The sequence below is a fragment of the Mesoplodon mirus genome, assembly GCF_964341445.2.
Source record: "Mesoplodon mirus genome assembly, chromosome: 18".
Lineage (NCBI taxonomy): Eukaryota > Metazoa > Chordata > Mammalia > Artiodactyla > Ziphiidae > Mesoplodon > Mesoplodon mirus.
Window position 1 is genome coordinate 59,393,626 of NC_138994.1, and position 15,275 is coordinate 59,408,900.

At 41.0% G+C, this 15,275-nt stretch overlaps 1 protein-coding gene across 1 annotated transcript in view; it reads left to right on the forward strand.

Moving 5' to 3' along the window:
• Positions 1-15,275, forward strand: part of ACACA (acetyl-CoA carboxylase alpha) — a 229,624-nt gene that overhangs the window by 41,142 nt on the left and 173,207 nt on the right. The window contains 2 exon segments of the mRNA XM_082604563.1: positions 5,043-5,175; positions 6,723-6,861. Coding sequence (XP_082460689.1) covers positions 5,043-5,175; positions 6,723-6,861 — 272 coding nt within the window.

The following is a 15,275-nucleotide window of genomic DNA, read 5'->3' on the forward strand; positions in this document are numbered from 1 at the left end:
TTCTTCTTCCTGCTGTTAGAACTCACGCTGAGGAGGAAATGAGTCAGGCCTTCTTCAGACTCTTGCAGGTCTGTGCCTCTCCAGCAGAGGGTCGACATAAAAGACCTGAATGATTTGCTGGATGGCAGTCATTAAGGGTCGCTTGCTTGTTTTTGCAATCTGGAGTTTTTATTTTGATAAAAATTACCCGAAAATTAAGTAGACTCTGGAAAATATAGAAACAAATGAAAAACACTGATTTGGCAAAATGTGTCTTTAAAACAGTCATCCTTTCCTTTTCCTTTTTACTTGACCTCTTCCACCCTTTGGGGGGTAAACCAAGCAAATCTTCCACTGAGAGTCAAATAAGTAAAAAGCAACTGGTATATTTTACATATACATATTATATATTGTTTTATATATAATATATACTTATATATTTTGTATATTTTAATATATATACAATAAAATGATTTATATATGTATAAATATAATATATATAACTTTGGTTTATTATTTTATATATGTAAAACAAACATATATACAAACAGAATACACACACACATCTATATGTTAATTACACACACATACACAGTTTTATTTTGTTTTTCTGTGGTTAAATACAATAGGTGATCTGTCCATTTTTTTCAAGGAGACATCCCTCCTGGAGCAGTCTGTCCTCCAGTTTGAACAATCATCTAGAGAATTCCCTTCTCTTCTGTGTTGGATCCTCTATTTCTTGCATTCCTTGTCTTCCTTTTTCTTGGTTTACTTCATCTTTTGGGAAGACAACATTCTCTGGTAGCTTCCTGAGAAAAGCTAGGTGAGAGGTAAAGATTTTGAGATCTTTTCTATCTTTCCACTTGATCCTCTTGTTTTTAGCATGGTGCCTAACTTCTGAACATGGCTATATGAAGGATCCCATCTTTTTTTTTTTTTAATCTTTTTTAAAATAAATTTATTTATTTATTTTTGGCTGCATTGGGTCTTTGTTGTTGCACGCAGGCAGGCTTTCTCTCGTTGCGGTGAGAGGGGGCTACTCTTTGTTGCAGTGCGCGGGCTTCTCATTGCAGTGGCTTCTCTTGTGGAGCACGAGCTCTAGGCGTGTGGGCTTCAGTAGTTGTGGCACGCAGGCTCAGTAGTTGTGGCTCACAGGTTCTAGAGCACAGGCTTAGTAGTTGTGGCACATAGGCTTAGTTGCTCTGCAGCATGTGGGATCTTCCCAGACCAGGGATCGAACCTGTGTCCCCTGCATTGGCAGGCGGATTCTTAACCACGGGGCTACCAGGGAAGTCCTCATCCCATCATTAAAAGTAAGGTATATTTCTGTTTTTCTCCCCTCTTTGATTACAAGTGACTCTCAGGGCATTCCTTTGTTTTCTCTAAACTATTGATTAAACCGTATGACCAATCCCTTCCCCACCTTAATTTTATCCATAAAGATTTTGCTTCCCTTTTTGTCTTATACTCAGGCATCTCCTTATTTATCCTAGGTTTATATCTTCTCTGTCTGTCTCTCCCTGAGAAACTGAAAGTTGATCTCTAGGGAGTATGTGTGTGTGTGTGTGTGTGTGTGTGTGTGTGTGTGTGTGTGTGTGTGTGTTTAATCTCAGGTGTATAGAATTATACAACCATGATTTTGGGTTCAAGACACACTCATTCGTCCATGTGTAACCCACTATTATTTATTTATTTGGTTACTTATTTAGTAATTTTAAAAACAGTGTAAAAAAGAATTTGAGGGCCTCCCTGGTGGCGCAGTGGTTGAGAGTCCGCCTGCCGATGCAGGGGATACGGGTTCGTGCCCCGGTCTGGGAGGATCCCATGTGCCGCGGAGCGGCTGGGCCCGTGGGCCATGGCCGCTGGGCCTGCGCATCCGGAGCCTGTGCTCCGCGGCGGGAGAGGCCACAACAGTGAGAGGCCCGCATACCGCAAAAAGAAAAAAAAAAAAAAAAAGAATTTGAAAACCCACCACTTAAAGGTTGATCCTTGGCCGTCACCTACATCTTTCTAACCATATGGTCTCTCCTCCATAAACCTTCTCCCTGCTTTCCCCACCCAGGTAGTCATTTCCCTTAATCACATGTTCATCACATTATTTTGTTTCTCTGTTTACATAGTTTTTTGTATCTATGTGTATGTCTTAAAAGTATGTATATTTTAGTTTTTAACTTTATGATCTGTTTTTAATTTTATAATCTATATATAATATTTGGGAGCTTCTTATATATTAATCATATATCTATACACTCGACTAAGGCCTCCTATTATTTCTAATAATTTGCGGAATCTTTTGTTTTCTATGTAAATTACATCATTCACAAATAAATATAATTTAACTTCCTCCTTGGCAGTCCTCAGGTCTCTAATTTACTTATTAATTTTTTTATTTTATTGCACTTGCTAGGAAATCTAACAGTTTTATATTTATGGATTTTCTAAAATTAAACCATCCTTGCTTACCTGGGACAAACTCAAGTTGGTTGTGGAGTAACATATTTTTTAACTAATATTTTGCTCACCCTTGACCCAACACCTATTTATTTATTTATTTATTTATTTATTTTTTGCGGTACGCGGGCCTCTCACTGTTGTGGCCTCTCCCATTGCGGAGCACAGGCTCCGGACGCACAGGCTCAGCAGCCATGGCCCACAGGCCCAGCCGCTCCGCGGCATATGGGATCTTCCCGGACTGGGGCACGAACCCGCGTCCCCTGCATCGGCAGGCGGACTCTCAACCACTGCGCCACCTGGGAAGCCCCCAACACCTATTTAGAATATCGTCTTTAGGAATTTTGCAACTGTGGTCATGAGTAAAGCGGCCCTGGACTTCCCTTTCATGTAACATCTTTGTCTGGTTCTGGTATCAGTATTACTCTAACTGGGGAGTTTTACTTCTTTTCTACTGTCTGGAAGTTTGGTAGGCTACGATCCTTGAAAGTTCAGTAGAACTTGTCTTTTAAAACCATCTGGGCTTCCCTGGTGGCGCAGTTATTAAGAATCCACCTGCCAACGCAGGAGACACGGGTTCGAGCCCTGGTCTGGGAAGATCCCACATGCTGCGGAGCAGCTAAGCCCGTGCACCACAACTACTGAGCCTGCGCTCTAGAGCCTTCGAGCCACAGCTACTGAAGCCCACGGGCCTAGAGCCCATGCTCCGCAACAAGAGAAACCACCACAATGAGAAGCCTGTGCACCCCAACCGAGTAAACCCCGTTCACCGCAACTAGAGAAAGCCCGCACACAGCAACAAAGACCCAACGCAGCCAAAAATAAATAAATAAGTAAATAAGTAAGTAAGTAAATAAATAAATAAAATAAAAATAAAACCATCTGGACCTGATATTTCTTTGTGGGAAGATTTTAATCATACTCTTATTTTGAAGAAAGAAATTACTTGAGTGCAAGGTTAGAGTGTAGGAGAAAGGAAGAAAAGATAGAAATAGAAGAAAGCAGCTGTCTGTTAAATAGTGTATAAAGGATTTTATTTACTATATCCATTATCTCATTTAGTCCTCAAAACACCTTTTCAGAAGGTGTATCAGTGCTATGAGTCAAGGTCCAGTCAGGGAAAGAGAAACTGCATTAGGTATTATAAACAAAAGACATTCAATTGTGAGAATTGGTTACTTGGGTGTTAGAAGAATAAAAGAACAAAAAAGACATGCTGAGGTAACCCAAGGTTAATATCTGCAGGAAGCAGCTACCACCCCTAGGGAAGAGGTAGTATTCCCAGAACCTACAAGCTTGGAGAGGGCCCAAGGTGCTTGGAGAGGGGCTGGTGCTTGGACCTCTGGGAGTAAGCTTTGAGTAGCTGGTGCTCAGATCCCTGCGGAGGAGGCCTGGTCTGACAGGTGATTGATAGACCCAGGCCGGGTAGCCCTGAGGATGAGTGAGCATGGCAGGGCTGGTACTCTGACAGCCAAGGAGCCACAGCCCACTGCTCCTGGTCCTTCTGAGGGAATGCATCACGGCTATTCCTGGGAATGCTGAAAGATGCTAGAGACTGGAATTAACTCTGTTTTCCTATGGAGCAATGCTGATAATAGCTGGAAAATAAGAAGAAAATCCCTTTCTCTCTCTCTCTCTCTCTCTCTCTCTTTTTTTTTTCTTAAACCCTTCTGCCTTCCTATTGGCGGAATCAAACAAGTTTGCGTGGTGTTAAGCCCTGTTGTCATAGAGCAGAGCATAAAAGGGTGGGCTTGGAGCCGAGAGACAATAGCTAAAAACCTAGAACCGTGAATACCATACATATTTACAAAGAGACAAGTGAAGCTTAGCAAGTTTAAGTTATTCGGTGAAGATCTGGAATTTAAAGCAGGCCTGTGCTGTTTCCACCACTATCTAATCTAAAACACCATTGATTGCTAGAGGCACCATTATTGAATGTACCACTGAGAAAAAAAATTCTGCCAATTAAATAAAGCACACCATCAGTTGTAAGATACATACCAATGTCAGAGATTTTAAAAAGCTAAAAAAAAACGTGTTATCTTAAGGTCAATGAAATATGGTTTATAAATAAATTGCCTTGTAAATAAATTGTTTTTGGAGTTGTTGATTTTGAAACGTCTATGGAATATCCAAGTAAAACATTTAGTAGGCAGTTAAAAATGTGGAGTTACAGCTCATAAGAAAAATGGAGGTTAGAGATACAGAGGTGAAGGTCATCTGTGTGTCAGAATCATAATCCAGAAACAGGTTTGCTGACTGTTGTGGGTTGTTTTTTTAAGTTTTAACAGTCACTCTGATTCTATTATTTATACCCTCTCATTTTAGTCTGTTCTTTGCCTATCTCTTTAGGATGGCATCTGTTGGTAAACCTTAATATTGTCTTTTATTATTCAGGAGCACTTTTTTTTTTCTTAAATTTCCACAAGCAAAGATCATTTTCTTTTCTCTCTTCTGTATAAAAACGATGTGGTCTGTCACCATGCAGTCTTCACAAGGGTGCAATTGGAAGTGCTCTTACAAGTCTGATAGTGGAAAGCACATCTCCAGGGGAGATAGATGATGTGAAGACATCTTATCTGTAGACTTTCATGATTTCTCTGTTTTTACAGGTCCAGCATGTCTGGTTTGCACCTAGTAAAGCAAGGTCGAGACCGAAAGAAAATAGACTCACAGCGAGATTTCACTGTAGCTTCTCCAGCAGAATTTGTTACTCGTTTTGGTGGGAATAAAGTGATTGAGAAGGTAAGTTATAACCTGCTAAATTATTTTTTCAAGAGTACATAGATTTAATACCTAGATTTGGTGTCTAGATTTGCTCAAAACCGATATTTAAATTGAATTTCTGAGACTGCAGAATTATCCTTTCTGCCTCCCTAGCATCCTATTAAGTAATTTCACTATTTTCTGTAATATGTATTTACCACTGACAATTTAGTCATAACTAAGTAAGAAGATGAAGCAGCACCCATAAAGTGCTTTTAGAAAGACCTTGTGGTTTTTATGGGGTTGAGTTGCACTGATCTGAGAGGGTATGAGAAATTGATGAGCTTGTGGGGTGGTGGTGAGGAGGTAACATGTCATAACACTGGGTTTAGAGCTAAGGGAGTGGAGAGAGTTTCAGAACAGAAGGCTTCAACAAGTTTGATACAGTGTAACCTACTGGGTTCCGCCAGGAATTTGAGATGTTTAGAGGGAATATACCACATGATATACTTAAAGAGATTACAGGTGTTTTGACATGTTGTGAGTTAATCTGTGTCACTTTTATCTAAACCATATTGGAGCTGAGAGAATGACTCGGTTGAAATAGCTTGCAGTGAGTAAAAGATTGAAGGATGGGGACCTATATTCTCTGTCCTAAAAGTGTTGCTTTAGTGGTGCACTCCTGTTAGTCTTCCAATGAGTAGAGATTATGTGTCTCCCAACCTATGTTATCCTCAGGGTGATGATTGCAAGACAGGCAAGGAGGTGAAAGGTTTGTTTAACAGAGAAGTCTCAGGATCATTGATCCTTCTACTCTTTTTCTTGTGACCGTTCTTTCTGGGGCAGTCTGTACAATTCTAAGGCATTTGGATTCAGCATTCTGGAGAGAGGTGGTGGTTAGTGTAGGCGTTCTTATACATGTTCAGGATTCTGTGCCTTGTTTCACTACAACAGAGAATAGTGCATGACACTACACTGTTGAATCTTCCTCCAGCCTTATTTATATACATCTTCCCCCTGACGTTTGTTTCTTCTATTCCCTAAAAGTAGGTATGGTAGAATAATTCACAAACTCATAAGATTGGAGTAACTGATTTTTTCCTTCAGGAAGTGAAGTTAGAAAAGAGTAAGTTTTAGCTGGCACATATTGAAGTATTTGCTTAGCTAACGTCTTAAAATATCCCTTGATCATGTGGGAGTTGGTTCCTAACTGCCTAGACCAACAATACAAATTCCTAGTTGAAACTCTGGCTTTTCAGAGGAAGATCTACAAAAGTGATTTCATCTCTTTTCCTCTGTCTTTGCCTGTCTTTTATTTATTTATTTATTTATTTTTTATTTTTTGCGGTATGCGGGCCTCTCACTGTTGTGGCCTCTCCCGTTGCGGAGCACAGGCTCTGGACACGCAGGCTCAGTGGCCATGGCTCACAGGCCCAGCCGCTCCGCGGCATGTGGGATCTTCCCAGACCGGGGCACGAACCCGTGTCCCCTGCATTGGCAGGCGGACTCTCAACCACTGCGCCACCAGGGAAGCCCTTGCCTGTCTTTTCTATCTCTCTCTAATTCCCATGTTCCCTCTCTACCAGGTTCTCATTGCCAACAATGGCATTGCAGCAGTGAAATGCATGCGGTCTATCCGCCGGTGGTCTTATGAGATGTTTCGAAATGAACGTGCAATCCGATTTGTTGTCATGGTCACACCTGAAGACCTGAAAGCCAATGCAGGTAAGTTATGAACATTAAGAAAGCATCATCCTCAAGCATAAAACATTGAATGACATAGCCTTTAAGGAGAAGAATGTTAACTCAGGGGGATTCCCAAACACAAGGATTTCTCTTTTAAAAAGTGTCAATAGTAGGCATAGACAAGGATTGTATTATATTTAACCTCAACGTAGACACCTGTGTTCTAAGTAAAAATAGGTAGAAATTTAACCAAAGTGTCGATATGGGTTTTCAGTGTTATTTGCTAAGCCACATTCTTTAGCATGTGTCAGTGGAAACGTTTGGAAGGAAATGCTATTTCCCTTATGAGTTACATTGAATTTTAGAGAATTTTAAGGTTAAGATTGTTTTTTCCCCTCCTCCTGGGAGGGGGAGACCTCTTGGGACCCAAATAGGTTTCACTCTGCAGGCTCTTTGGCATATTCTCTCTGCTTAGATGGTTTTCCATCTGAGAGAGGCAGATAAAGACTATTGGTGTAGCTGAGAGGTCGTGGCTAGTCCTTCCTCTTCATACTTTTTATCACTAAAGTATAATCTCTAAGACAGAGTACCCACAGATAACATTAGCTCTTTATTTGATTTTTTAAAATTTATTTATTTATTTATTTATTTTTGGCTGCATTGGGTCTTCGTTGCTGCATGTGGGCTTTCTCTAGTTGCGGCGAGCACGGGCTACTCTTCATTGCGGTGCGTGTGCTTCTCATTGCGGTGGCTTCTCTTGTTGTGGAGCACAGGCTCTAGGCATGTGGGCTTCAGTAGTTGTGGCATGCAGGCTCAGTAGTTGTGGCACGCGGGCTCAGTAGTTGTGGCTCGCAGGCTCTAGAGCGCAGGCTCAGTAGTCATGGCACACGGGCTTATTTGCTCCATGGCATGTGGGATCTTCCCGGACCAGGGCTCGAACCCATGTCCCCTGCATTGGCAGGCGGATTCTTAACCATTGCACCACCAGGGAAGTCCAACATTAGCTCTTTAAAGGGCTGTCTTTTTAAAGCTATTTTGGTCTTTATATGTACTCTCTATATTGAGACAATGATATTAAGACTATTCCTAAGGAGTAAGGGTTATTATATTATCTTTAGAAATGAGGAAGGCACCAATTTATTGGAAAATAGATGTTATTGTATGAAATCATTTAGATTGACCCTTCAACACCTCTCAGCTTCAGTTTCGTATATGTGAAAGGAAAATCATGTCTATTTTACTGGATAGTTGTAAAGATGAAATTGTGTATAATAAATGTAAAGTACCTTGCATGATTTCTTTTTCCTTGTTTCTCCTTGGTGCTCCTATTAATTCATTTATTCATTCACTCAGTGAACATGGAGACCCACAGTTTAATAAGATATGATCTTGCTCTAGGAAACAAATAATTTCAATACAATGAGGTAAGTGCTATAATAGAAATATGCACAGGGTACTATGGAACACAGAGATGAGACATCATAACTCTGGCCCCTGCTCTTGGGTTAAGGGATAAGAGGGGTTAACAGGGTTAAGAGAGCTTTCTGAAATGGGTTTTACCTAGCCAAGAATGAGTAGTGAATGAGAGTTAGTGAAGCAGTTAGGGGGAAGACAGAGGTATTACAGGCAGAAAGAACGTATATGCAAATGCTTGAAGGTGTGACACAGTGGTTTCTGGAAACTGCAAGTGGCTTGTTAAAGTACAAGACATGATCTAGTATTTGTCAAGGATGGTCTTGTTTTTCATGTTAGCACCATCAACAAAGGCAAAATAATAGATAATATAGTAATAAGAGCAAAGTGGGGGTTTTTTTTGGTGGGGAGACAGATTAGGTTTGGAGTACATGTGATACAAGAAGATTCTAGAAATCCTACAAAAAATTGAATATATCCTTCTAGAACTTAGAAATAATGAGAACTAGAGATTAAGAGTGTACATTATTGGCAAATACGTGATAGTTAACACTACCTCCTGAAAGATCAGATAGAAAATGAAGAGAAGAAGGTTAAGGATGAAAGTTTATAGAAGGCTAAAATTTAGGGATAGACTCAGGAAGATAGGCCCATAAACAGTGTTGAGAAGAAATGGTCAGAGAAATAGAAGAAACAGAAGAGAAAAGCAATGAGAAAAAAGAATTTCAATAAGAAAGGCTCAAAGGTGTCAGTAGTCCAATAAAATAGGAATCAAAATCTGTCTGGCGATTAGCTAATCATTGGTAACCTTTGCAGGCATAGTTTCAGTGGAACAATGTGAGTATGCAGACTCATATAGGAAGATAAGGAATGAATGGGATGAGACATGGAGACAGCCAATATGGACAAGTTTTCTGAGAATTTTGGATGAGAAGGGAAAAAGAAAAGGCAGTAACTAAAGAGAAATTTGGGGTCAAGAGAGAATTTTTATTTTTCAGAATGGAAGAGACTTAGGAGTGTTTCTGAGAGGAAGGAGCCAAGGGCAGGGGTGGGGGCCTGGGGGTAGCAGTACCCAAGAGAGCTAGAGGAGATGGACGGGGATGGGATCATGAGCACCAGTGGACCAGAGTACTCATATCTTTTGACTAAGAAATTCTATTTCCTGGTATTTATTCCGAGGAACAGAAATCAGTAATGGGGCAAATACGTTCATACAGGGATATTCATTGCAGTGTTATTTAAAATAACAAGAAACCAGGAATAACTTGTGTCCACCCTTAGTGATTAGTTACGTAAAATCTGTTACACCAATTCTGTGAAATACCATGCACCCATTAAAAAATATTTTGTGGAGACGAGCTTCAAGATGGCAGAAGAGTAAGATGTGGAGATCACCTTCCTCCCCACAAATACATCAGAAATACATCTACATATGGAACAACCCCTACTGAACGCTGGCAGAAGACCTCAGACCTCCCAAAAGGCAAGAAACTCCCCACGTACCTGGTAGAGACAAAGAATAGGGACAGGACCTGCACCAGTGGGAGGGAGCTGTGAAGGAGGCAAGGTTTCCACACACTAGAAGCCCCTTCGCGGGCAGAGACTGCGGTGGCGGAGGGGGGAAGCTTTGGAGCCACGGAGGAGAGCGCAGCAACAAGGGTGTGGAGGGCAAAGTGGAGAGATTCCCGCACAGAGGATCGGTGCTGACCAGCACTCACCAGCCCGAGAGGCTTGTCTGCTCACCCGCTGGGGCGGGTGGGGGCTGGGAGCTGAGGCTCAGGCTTCGGTTGGATCCCAGGGAGAGGACTGGTGGCGTGAACACAGCCTGAAGGGGTTAGTGCACCACGGCTAGCCGGGAGGGAGTCCAGGAAAAGGTCTGGAACTGCTGAAGAGGCAAGAGACTTTTTCTTCCCTCTTTGTTTCCTGGTGCGCGAGGAGAGGGGATTCAGAGCGCCGCTTAAAGGAGCTCCAGAGATGAGCGCGAGCCGCGGCTAACAGCGCGGACACCAGAGACGGGCGTGGGACGCTGGGGCTGCTGCTGCCACCACCAAGAAGCCTGTGTGCAAGTACAGGTCACTATCCACACCTCCCCTCCTGGGAGCCTGCGCAGCCCGCCACTGTCAGGGTCCTGGGATCCAGGGACAACTTACCCGGGAGAAGGCACGGCGCGCCTCAGGCTAGTGCAGTGTCACGCCGGCCTCTATGAATCATCTTAATAGATGCAGAAAAAGCTATCAACAAAATTCAACACCGATTTGTGATAAAAACTCTCCAGAAAGTAGACATAGAGAGAACTTACCTCAACATAATAAAGACCATATATGACAAACCCACAGCCAATATCATTCTCAATGGTGAAAAACTGAAACCGTATCCACTAAGATCAGGAACAAGACAAGGTTGCCCACTATCACCACTATTATTCAACATAGTTTTGGAAGTTTTAGCCACAGCAATCAGAGTAGAAAAAGAAATAAAAGGAATCCAAATCAGAAAAGAAGTAAAGCTGTCACTGTTTGCAGATGACATTATACTATACATAGAGAATCCTAAAGACTCTACCAGAAAACTACTAGAGCTAATCAATGAACTTGGTAAAATAGCAGGATGCAAAATTAATGCACAGAAATCTCTTGCATTCCTATACACTAATGATGAAAAATGGGAAAGAGAAATTAAGGGAACACTTCCATTTACCATTGCAAGAAAAAGAATAAAATACCTAGGAATAAACCTACCTAAGGAGACAACTACCTAAGGAGACAACCTGTACGCAGAAAACTATAAGACACTGATGAAAAAATTAAAAATGATACAAACAGGACTTCCTTGGTGGTGCAGTGGTTAAGAATCTGCCTGCCAATGCAGGGGACACGGGTTCGAACCCTGGTCCGGGAAGATCCCACATGCCATGGAGCAGCTAAGCCCCTGTGCCTCAACTACTGAGCCTGCGCTCTAGAGCCTGCTAGCCACAACTGCTGAGCCTGTGTGCCGCAACTACTGAAGCCTGTGTGCCTAGAGCCCGTGCTCTGCAACAAGAGAAGCCACTGCAATAAGAAGCCCGCACACCGCAACGAAGAGTAGCCCCTGCTCACAGCAACTAGAAAAAGCCCACGCCCAGCAATGAAGACCCAATTCAGCCAAAAATAAATAAATAAAATAAATAAATTAAGAAAAAAAAAAAGAAGATGATACAAACAGATAGAGAGATATACCATACCATGTTCTTGGATTGGAAGAATCAACATTGTGAAAATGACTATACTACCCAAAGCAATCTACAGATTCAATTCAATCCTTATCAAACTACCACTGGCATTTTTCACAGAACTAGGACAAAATATTTCACAATTTGTATGGAAACACAAAAGACCCCAAATAGCCAAAGCAATTTTGAGAAAGAAAAAGGGAGCTGGAGGAATCAGGCTCCCTAACTTCAGACTATACTACAAAGATACAGTAATCAAGACAGTAAGGTACTGGCACAAAAACAGAAATATAGATCAATGGAACAGGATAGAAAGCCCAGAGATAAACCCATGCATATATGGTCACCTTATCTTTGATAAAGGAGGCAAGAATATACAGTGGAGAAAAGACAGTCTCTTCAATAAGTGGTGCTGGGAAAACTGGACAGCTACATGTAAAAGAAGGAAATTAGAACACTCCCTAACACCATACACAAAAATAAACTCAAAATGGATTAAAGATCTAAATGTAAGGCCAGACACTATAAAACTCTTAGAGGAAAACATAGGCAGAACACTCTATGACCTAAATCACAGCAAGATCCTTTTTGACCCACCTCCTAGAGAAATGGAAATAAAACCAAAAATAAACAAATGGGACCTAACGACACTTCAGAGCTTTTGCACAGCAAAGGAAACCATAAACAAGATGAAAAGACAGCCCTCAGAATGGGAGAAAATATTTGCAAATGAAGCAAGTGACAAAGGATTAATCTCCAAAATTTACAAGCAGCTCATGCAGCTCAATATGAGAAAAACAAACAACCCAACCCAGAAATGGGCAGAAGACCTAAATAGACATTTCTCCAAAGAAGATATACAGATTGCCAACAAACACATGAAAGAATGCTCAACATCATTAATCATTAGAGAAACGCAAATCAAAACTACAATGAGATATCATCTCACACCGGTCAGAATGGCTGTCATCAAAAAATGTACAAACAATAAATTCTGGAGAGGGTGTGGAGAAAAGGGAACCCTCTTGCACTGTTGGTGGGAATGTAAATTGAGACAGCCACTATGGAGAACAGTATGGAGGATCCTTAAAAAACTAAAAATAGAACTGTCATACAACCCAGCAACCCCACTGCTGGGCATATACCCTGAGAAAACCATAATTCAAAAAGAGTCATGTACCAAAATGTTCATTGCAGCTCTATTTATAATAAGCAGGACATGGAAGCAACCTAAGTGTCCATCAACAGATGAATGGATAAAGAAGATGTGGCACATATATACAATGGAATATTACTCAGCCATAAAAAGAAACAAAATTGAGTTATTTTTAATGAGGTGGATGGACCTAGAGTCTGTCATACAGGGTGAAGTAAGTCACAAAGAGAAAAACAAAAACTGTATGCTAACACATATATATGGAATCTAAAAAAAAAAAAAAAAAAAGGTCATGAAGAACCTAGGGGCAAGACAGGAATAAAGAGGCAGAACTACTAGAGAATGGACTTGAGGATACTGGGAGGGGTAGGGTAAGCTGGGACAAAGTAAGAGAGTGGCATCGACATATATACACTACCAAACTTAAAATAGATAGTTAGTGGGAAGCAGCTGCATTAGCACAGGGAAATCAGCTCGGTGCTTTGTGACCACCTAGAGGGGTGGGATAGGGAGGGTGGGAGGGAGGGAGGTACAAGAGGGAAGAGATATGGGGACATATGTATATGTATAACTGATTCACTTTGTTATAAAGCAGAAACTAACACACCATTGTAAAGCAATTATACTCTAATAAAGATGTTTGAAAAAATCAATAAAAACATAAAAAATTTTTGTGGGATAACATTTATTGGTCTGAGAATGCATTCTGACAAATTGTTACACTGTTTATCTATTATTGTGTAACAGTATTACCACAAATTTAACAACTTAAAACAATGGACATTTATTACCTCACAGTTTGTGTAGCTGGGTCTTCTGCTTCAGGTTATCACAAGGCTGCCATCAGCATTCAGCTGGGGCTGCAGTCTCATCTGAGGCTTGACTTGGGATGGATCTGCTTTCAAACTAACATGGTTGTTGGCAGCATTCAGTTTTCTGTTTGGACTGAGGACCTGATTGTGTTGCTGGTTGTTGGCTAGAGACTGCTCTTGGCTCCTTGTCACGTGGGCCACCCCAAAATGACTGCCTGCTTCCTCAAAGCCAGCAAGGGAAAGTGTCCCAGTAAGATTGGCTACATTCTTATGCACTGTTAGTTTGGAAGTGACATCTCCTCATCCTTGCCATATTCTCTTGGCTAAAAGCAAGTCATAGATTGTGCCCACGCCCAAGAAGAGGGGATAACTTAAGATATGAATACCTGGAGACTTGGGATCATGGGTCTGTCCATCACAATTGCTTAGAAAAAAGTTGGCTGTAAGGAGACTGATAGCATGATATAATAATAGAAAGAAAGTACATTGTGTATAGTCAGAGGAAAAAAAAAGATGTAATGACATATACCAAAACAGCAATCTGGTTATCTCTGTGAGTGGTAGTTAAAGACAAACGATAACCTAGAAAAACATGTGAACAGCAAAGAGTTTCTACCTGTAATATGAGCACAAGACACCCTTCAAAAGAAAATGAACAGAGAACATGAATAGATAGTCCATAAAAGAAGAATTAAAAAAGAACAATAAACACATGAAAAGAGATTCAATTCCAATGATAATCAAAGAAATGCAAACCAAAACAATAATAGATTGGGATTTTAAAAAATTTATAGGACTGGCAAAATTTCAAATTGATAATACCCAGTATAGGTAGAGTATAGGCAATTTGGCACCCCCATTGCAAGTGAGAGTCTAAAGTGGTTTGGTTAGTATGGGAAGATATCCACAATATATTAAATTGGTTAGCAGTTTGTGGTTTCTAGTATATCAAAGCATGAACTGATTATCTCTGAGTCGTGGGACAATGGATGATTTTGACTTTTAAAAAATAGTACATCCTGATATATTTTCTAAATTTTTAAATAATCAGCACACTTTCCCTCATAATCAGAGAGAACGATACACCTGTTTTTATTTTGAACAAACTGTTGGGGCCTCATATCTTACTCTGAGTGGAATTTTTTTTTTTTTTTTTTTTTTTTTTTTTTTGCGGTATGCGGGCCTCTCACTGCTGTGGCCTCTCCCGTTGCGGAGCACAGGCTCCAGACGCGCAGGCTCAGCAGCCATGGCTCACGGGCCCGGCCGCTCCGCGGCATGTGGGATCTTCCTGGACCGGGGCATGAACCCGTGTCCCCTGCATTGGCAGGCGGACTCTCAACCACTGCGCCACCAGGGAAGCCCTGAGTGGAATTTTTAAAGAAGGACTTAAAACCTTTAAAAATTAAGAGCACAAGATAAGAAACGTAATAAATATGGTGGAGATGGACCTTGAGAAAGTTATTTAACTTCTCCAAGCCATAATTCCCTGTAAACTGGGTGCTAATAATACATGTTATATATGATTATTGAGGATGAAATGAAATAATATATATAAAGTGCTTAGTACAGTCCCTGCACATTGTAGCTGCTCTGCCACAATTACTGCCAGAAAAGGAAGAGAGAAACATCAGGTGACAGATTTGAAAGGGGATACTGAGCCAAAAAAAAAAAAAGTAAGGAGGGAAAGAAGTTATCTTTTTAAAGTATCTTTCCATCCAGATAAAGGTTTTTCAAGCACTTGATAGACTCCTATAACTAACCTTTCCTGTTTAGCCAGTCTACAGACCCTCCAGACTCTACCCTGTTTCCCCATTCTGTTCCAGCTTTACACCAGGAAAAGGGCTTTCTCAGAATATAGTGCAAG